The sequence below is a fragment of the Grammomys surdaster genome, unplaced genomic scaffold, assembly GCF_004785775.1.
Source record: "Grammomys surdaster isolate TR1022 unplaced genomic scaffold, NIH_TR_1.0 334, whole genome shotgun sequence".
Taxonomy (NCBI): Eukaryota; Metazoa; Chordata; class Mammalia; order Rodentia; family Muridae; genus Grammomys; species Grammomys surdaster.
This window is the reverse complement of record NW_021604753.1, coordinates 179,322-186,927: the sequence shown is the minus strand read 5'-3', so window position 1 is coordinate 186,927 and position 7,606 is coordinate 179,322. Positions and strand designations below refer to the sequence as shown.

General features: G+C 47.9%; 1 protein-coding gene across 2 annotated transcripts in view; it reads left to right on the top strand.

The window, feature by feature from the left end:
• Positions 1-7,139, top strand: part of Abcc1 (ATP binding cassette subfamily C member 1) — a 108,331-nt gene extending 101,192 nt beyond the window's left edge. For both annotated transcript variants that reach the window (XM_028778382.1, XM_028778383.1), the window contains exons 28-31: positions 2,638-2,796; positions 4,214-4,380; positions 5,090-5,284; positions 5,753-7,139. In XM_028778382.1, the coding sequence (XP_028634215.1) occupies positions 2,638-2,796; positions 4,214-4,380; positions 5,090-5,284; positions 5,753-5,861 (630 nt within the window). In that variant the 3' untranslated portion in view covers positions 5,862-7,139. The remainder of the gene's footprint in view (positions 1-2,637; positions 2,797-4,213; positions 4,381-5,089; positions 5,285-5,752) is intronic.
• The last annotated feature ends 467 nt before the right edge of the window (positions 7,140-7,606 follow it).

Below are 7,606 nucleotides of genomic sequence, written 5' to 3'. Positions count from 1 at the left end.
CACCAACTCAGAGGTGTGTACCGTCCCCCATCCTCACCAACTCAGAGTCAATGGACTAAAAATAAAAGGTGGCTGGGTGCCATCCTTCATCATGAACCCTCATGATTTACTCACAACTCCTGTATATAGCCATGTCTAGATGATGTACTACCCAGTGCCAAGAAAATGCTGGGAATATAGCAGTGCCTCCCTTATTGATAAAAGTCTTTGTATGGTGCTACATGTAGATGCTAAACCTGAAAAACAAAACACAAAAACCAAACCAAAACAACAACGAAAAACTAGTCATGGGCTCCATGACTAAAGATACATCCCACTGAGCTTGATGGCTTGATTCTGAAGCTTGAGGGCCTGAATTTGATTCTCAGAATCCTGTCATTAGTCGCAGCTCATACTATGAGATCGAGGGACTTTTACTGGGTGGAATTATGGAAATAAAAGAAGCTGAGTGTGTGTTTCTGGTTGGATAGGAGGGTATCCTGGGACTCAGAAGCCCAGGAGCCGTACAGCTCCTAGGGGAGAAGGTATCCCAGTGGGCGGGCATCATAAGACATGGGGGCCAGGAACCACACGGCTCTGAGGTGGGGCAGTGTCCCAGTGGAATGGTGTCATGAGACACAGGGGCCAGGACCCACACAGCTCTGAGGTGGGGCAGTGTCCCAGTAGAATAGTGTCATGAGACACAGGGGCCAGGACCCACACAGCTCTAGAGGAAGCCTCCTCAGTGGAGCATTGCAGCTTCCAGGGGAGGGTCTCCCCAGCTGAGCTGAGCTCATGAACCTCAGACCTGCTCCTCTTGGCTTCTTCTCTTCATTGCTTCTTTTTTTCTTTGCTTCTGATGAGAGAGTCACACCAGACAGAAAATGTCATGAAACAGATTTATCAGAGGGTCCACGGTGTAGAGTGACAAATCTAGGGATGGCTGTTGTCTGCTCCCAGGAGTAGATGGCAGGGAATCGGACAAAGGAACAGTGTTTATATATTTATATAAGATTTCTGAGGGGGTGGCGCTTCTCAGGGCAGAGATTTCCAATTTCCAGAGTGAGGATTGGTGGGATTTCAAGTCCTGAGCGGGGGAGTGGGGCTATATCAGGGAATTGTGTTTCCTGCTCAGGGATTGGTGGGTTTTGTGGGAAGCTCAAGGATTAGTGGCTTTTTGTCACCCCCCTTCCCCCCTGCATGGGTTAGGAAGGGAAGTCCTTCCTGGCTGCAGCTTGCTTTTGCTGAGGTGCCATCTCTGGGGGGCTGCTGGGGTGAGGGGTGCTGGAGAGGAGGTGTTACCACTGTGGATAGCTCCTGCAGTGGTGTTGGTGTTTTATTAAAGCAGTAGGAGAGGCAGGAAAGAAGGTGTCTCCATCATGGACAGTTCTTGAGGGGCAGTTCTAGCTAAGGTGGAAAAGGAGGTGTGCCACTGTGTTCAGCTCCTGCAGATCATGTGTCCTGTAGGCCAAGGAGATGTTGTGATGCTGCCATTGTGACAGCTGCCATTTTGGACAGCTTCTGTGGGACATTTTACTGCTGTGGCCCTTAGCTTGGGCAGGAAGGAGGGGCTTGCCACTACTTTGATAGCTTTTGTAGCACAGTGATTTTTGTGGTGTGCTGCTCAGGGACTATAGAGTGTATTCAACAGGTGGCACCATGGACTGCTGAAGGACAAGGCCCATAAATCTGCAGATATGTTTTGGGGAAACATTTGCAGGAACTGTAAATGCTAAAATGTCCATATTTCATATAATAGTCCCTCTGCTTTTCCTGGACAGTTAGAACATGTAGACCCAGGTTTCTTCTCACAGACACCCTCCAGTTCATCCCAGTTTGTCCTATGTGGTCCATGTGCCTTTTAAGGCATTGTAGTTTGCAAAACTCTAGAGTAGTAAGGTGATGTCACCATCACCAGGGTGGGTGGACATAGGGACATAAGAAATTGTTGGGATTTTAGGACCTTATGATTCCAAGCTATTCCTGAAAGGTATTTCAGACTATGACCCATAAAGTTTTCTCAGAAACTTGGTCAGGGATCACCCTAGCCATTTGTATTGTGTACATATTGATTTGTTAGACTGTCCATCCACATGGGTCAGAGTATTCTGTTCCCATGAGATAGTCTCTGAGTCTTTATGCATTGTGGGAATTCATGCATAGGACTAGGATAACTGTTAGAAGGGGAGGGAGCCTATTTCAAGTCCTGATGTAAAGTGTAGGAGAAAGAACTGTCACTGAAGTTTGGGAATTGTAGTACCAAGGTTATATCAAAGAAATTCAAGAGCTTTGCTTGAATCTGAGGGGTTATCGTGGTTCAGTCTTATCAGAGGAAAGGGGAACTGTGTGAGAAACACCTCATTATTTTCTGACTATTGTAACTGAATATAACATAATTCATAAACATTCCTCTGTCTGTACCCCATCCCTTTGGGCATTTTTACTGACTTATAAAAAGTCTTTATAGCCTTTAGAAGCTTGCAAAGCAAAGGAAAGTGTTTTCCAACTTTTTGTTCAAATTCGCTCCTGAAGGTGGGTCCCGGAGAAGGTGGTAGTTGGATCAACCAGATAACCGCATAGCTGTGACCCAGACACCTGCTGGGGGAAGACTGAGTCCACAGCACTCTTACCTCACCACAGCCCCTCTCTGTATTGCAGGTTGGTATTGTGGGTCGTACGGGAGCCGGGAAGTCATCGCTCACCCTGGGTTTGTTCCGGATCAATGAGTCTGCAGAAGGGGAGATCATCATTGACGGGGTAAACATCGCCAAGATTGGCCTGCACAACCTGCGCTTCAAGATCACCATCATTCCCCAGGTGAGGGGGCTGGCAGGTCTGCACACCGGAGCCTGAGTAGGGCTGGCGGGCCTGCACACCGGAGCCCGACTGGGGCTGGCGGGCCTGCACACCGGAGCCCGACTGGGGCTGGCGGGCCTGCACACCGGAGCCCGACTGGGGCTGGCGGGCCTGCACACCGGAGCCTGACTGGGGCTGGCGGGCCTGCACACCAGAGCCAGTCGTGCGCTGCAGCCATAGACTCAGCCAGCTGGAGGTGGGGATGGTGTTCTTACATTCATGTACTTACTGAGAGGAAGGGAACAGAGCATGTGTGTGAAGGTCAGGACTGTTAGCAGGAGTTGTTTCTCTCCTTTTACATGTGGATTCTGAGAATGAAATTCAGGCCATCAAGCTTGGTGGGATATACCTTTAGTCATGGAGACCATAGCTAGGTTTTTTGGTGTTTTTTTTCTTTTTTCTTTCTTTTTCTTTTTTCTTCTTCAGGTTTAGCATCTGCATGTAATGCCATTCATAGACTTTCATCACTAAAGGATACACAGCTATTTTCCCAGCATTTTCCCGGCATTAGGTAGTATGTCATCTTGACATGGCTGTGTACAGGAGCTGTGAGTAGGTTATGTGAAAGTACTGTACCATTTCATACAAAGATCCAGAGCATCTGTGGATTTTGGTGGTGGTAGGGGCTTAGGAAGACACAGTCTTCTGCTTGTGTGTTAATCTCTGACACTTCTGGAGCTAAGCTACAGATAATTTTCTAAGCCAGTCCCTGTGGGGATCAGTTCCCTAGCGCCTTGCTTGTGCTTACGATTTTTCCTTGAGTTTCTCTGAGAATCATTCCTGTAGGTGGGTTGAGTGACTGATTAGCCCCTTTTCTGTTGCTCTGACAAAATACTACCACTAAAAGCAAGATAGAGGATTTGCATATTGAAAGTTTGGAGAAATTTTGTAAAAAATACTAATTTTAGTCTGATTAACCCAGGGGGCTTCAGACATTTTCTGTTACAGAAATCCCCCAGAGTTCATGCTTTGGAGGGACCGCTTTCTGTTCTGGTGTATACATCTCGTGCCTTGCGTCTCTGAGCTTCCCTTACTCGGTGTGGTGTGGTTGCCATCTGCCCTTAGTCCCTTTTCTGATTGCTGTAACAAAAAACAAGAGGTTTATTTTGGTTCATAGTGTCACAGGATGGCTGTCTATCTTAGTGGGGCAAGCATGGTCATGCAGTAGGGTATATGTGGTGATGGCTTCTCCATGTCAAGAAACCATGAAGTAGGGCCCAGCCAGACTCAAATCCTTAGCAACCTACTTCTTCCATCCAGCCTCCACCTCCTTGCATCCCAAAATAACCTCACCAACTGGGGAGCAAGTGCTCAGAGCATCAGTGTGTGGGGACCTCTGGATCTAAACTCTCATACGTCCATCCACTGCTCTTGATAGGATCCTGTTTTGTTCTCGGGTTCCCTCCGCATGAACCTGGACCCTTTCAGTAAGTATTCTGATGAAGAAGTCTGGATGGCTCTGGAGCTTGCTCACCTGAAGGGCTTTGTGTCAGCCTTGCCTGACAAGCTGAACCATGAGTGTGCAGAAGGTGGAGAGAACCTGAGGTAAGTGGGCAAGCATGAACTGTGTGTGGAAAGATTCTACCCACTTGCCTCTGTGCTAACTTCAGTTACCCTCATCAGGGAAACCAGCTCTCACATCCTGCTTCAGTGCTAGGGTGGTCAGCCAGTGGCTGTGTTGCTGGTCTTGGCTGGGGCAGGGTTGGGGGTGCAGCTGACCATTGGCTGATCTATTCGTCCTCAGTGGGATCAATGCATATGCTTTTTATCCTCTAACAGACTGGCCCAAGCATGTTGTCACGGTGATGGCAGATGTGTAAGAATGAACATTCTCAGTGTCCAATCCCATGTCAAGCTTCTACTGGCCATTCATTGGCCAACATCCCTTTGGCTAAGGCCAGGCACATAGCTGATTCCAGCCGGTGCTAAGGCCTCTGCAGCTCAGTGAGATGGTAGATACCGAGTCCCCTTTGCTGTCTTTGTCACCCACACTGAACTGGGCTGATACTTTGAATGTCACTTTTGAGCCTTTTGTTGGGAATGATCCTAAGCCCGTTTCCTGCTCACCAGGAAATAACCAGGTATAGCATGATTGATCAGTAATATCTATCATATGTATGGATATGGGGCGTGGCCTTGCTCTTCTGCCCAAAGCCAACCCTGAGACTGTCTGCTAGCCTTCTCCCCCATCCCCGGAGCCTGGTTCAGGATCAGGTTAGTTTGAACCGCTCTCTGGGTTTGTCTCTCCTCCTAGCGTGGGGCAGCGACAGCTTGTGTGCCTGGCCCGTGCTCTGCTGAGGAAAACAAAGATTTTAGTGTTGGACGAGGCTACAGCAGCTGTGGACCTCGAGACCGATGACCTCATTCAGTCCACCATCCGGACGCAGTTTGAAGACTGTACTGTGCTTACTATTGCTCACCGGCTTAATACCATAATGGACTATACGAGGTGAGGCCCAGAGTGGACCTGTGTGGGCCTGCAGGGTTAATCCTGTTCACATTCATTCATTAATTTATCCATCCATCCATCACCGTTCTTAGGCTCAGGAGCAGCCTCAATGGGTGGGACTCTTCTGCCATGGGAAAAGCAGGCTATCAAATGTATTTATATGCATGAGGTACCAGATATGTGCTTGATATTATTCTGGACTCTCGGGTCTCCTGTCAAACAAGGCATAGGGACCATCTTAAGGACCAGGACACTTAAGAGAGAGGGACAATGATCACAGCAACAAATACTGATTTCAGAGGGAGACATGTGTTAGGTACAAGTGATAACAAAGAGGCGGGAGGGAAAGCAGGTACCAGGCTGACCCCATCTCTCCAGCCCCTAGAGTTTATAATACTTCTTGCAACCCACAGCTAGTCAGGTGCATCTCCTTGCATAATGCTAACATCTGCATCCCTCCCCATACAGGGTGATTGTCCTGGACAAAGGAGAAGTTCGGGAGTGTGGTGCACCCTCTGAGCTCCTGCAGCAAAGAGGCATCTTCTATAGCATGGCCAAGGATGCTGGCTTGGTGTGAGCTGGTCTCTGGCATATCCAATGAGGACTGCAGGGCCAGGATCCCAGGATCCAGGCATGAGCCAGCAACCCTGGAAACCTATGCTTCCCAGACAAAAACCAAAAATTAAAAAGAAAGCCAAACTAAAAGGAAGCAAAACACATAAAGCATCAGTCACCATTTGGCCCCGTCCTGGATCTGACCTTGAAGAAGCCGGAAGACAGATGCACCCCACTTCAGATACACATCTGGCCTCTGGCGCCACTTGTGAGGCTCCCTGAAAGTCCACCCATGCTCCTGCTGTATCCCACAGCAAGGCCATGGGCAGCTAAACATACTCATGACCAAACACAAGCCACTGCCTCATGTCTCTTCACCCATATCCATGGATGCCAAGTCTTGTAGCCTCTCCTGGCCCTGACAGCTCTTCTGTCACCTACAGTCCTGTTGGTTACATAAGAGTGCATCTTGCCTTCAGGTCTTGCAGTTGAAAGCATGGGAACCAAAATGAACAAACAAAAAAGAGAGAAAGAAAACAAAAAAATCCTGTCCTTGTTACGTCAGTGACGTCCTTCCTGCCACCGTCTGGTCTTCACACGCTTTAGACAGCACAACCTGTGAAGGGATCTAGCCAGACAGGCATGGAAGGCAGCACTCTCTTCACAAGGACTTTACCCTGCCCTTGCTTTCTGTTTCTTTCTGTCCATAGCTGGAGAGGGCTCACTCCTCATATAGGATCCATGAATAGTTATAAGCAGCAAAAGTCAAAAGCAGGAGGGATGGTGCCCACAGGCAAGAATCTGGTATCAAAAACAGCCAGAGTCCCCTATAGGACAAGCAGAGAACTACTCACAAATATCAGTGATTGTCCCACCCCCATAACTTTTGAACATCATTTCTGGAAGAACGATAGTCCCAAGAATTTGATGTCTAGGGAGGAGATACTAGATTCAGGGAGCAGCCACGCCCAGCTGTACACTTGATCCTCAGTCTGAATACTTCAAAGTGGTTCTCTGCGTGTGGGGGCTACAGACCAAAGAGAGACCCCCATGGTTAGCAAGAACTTGATGCCAGCTGCAGTTCATACTTGCTATGAATTTTGGCTCTGATTTCAGTCCCAGAGAAGCATCCTTTTTCTTTAGGTGGCAATGTATGTATTTATTTTTTGTAAGTTAATACCATTATTTCACTTTAAAAGACCCAGATTTCTCCTGAGAGTCTTTTTGTAATGACACTGGAAATGTGACTATTTGAAAATAATTTGCAGTAAAGAAAAATATTTCATTTCTTTCTAAAAAACCACGTTGTTTTCTTTTGGGCACAAAGGTCTCCAGTCTCTACTGTGGAAGAACCAGGCTAGGACAGCTATGATACCTCGGCCATCAATAGTGGCAGTGCAGCAGTTAGTGCTTGCTCCTCTTAGAGGACTAAAGTTCAGTTCCTAGCACCTGCATTCAGTGTCTTACAACTGCTTATATCTCTAGCTCCAAGTGTCCAGTGCCCCTTTCTGGGCAAATTAAAAATAAAAAAGAGATGGGGGAGGCCAAGGTTAAGAGCTGCCTGGTGTCTGTCTGGCAGTGAGTCAGAATGGCAAAGTACAGAGATACCTGGGCTTGAGTCCTACTGTCATTTTTTGGACATGTGACCCTGGACAAAGCTATGTGCCTCAGTCACAAGTGTCTCAAATACTTTTTTGTAGTGGGTGGGGCTGATCTGTACTGACACTGCTTAAGATCTCGGGAAATGGGGCTGGTGAGATGGCTCAG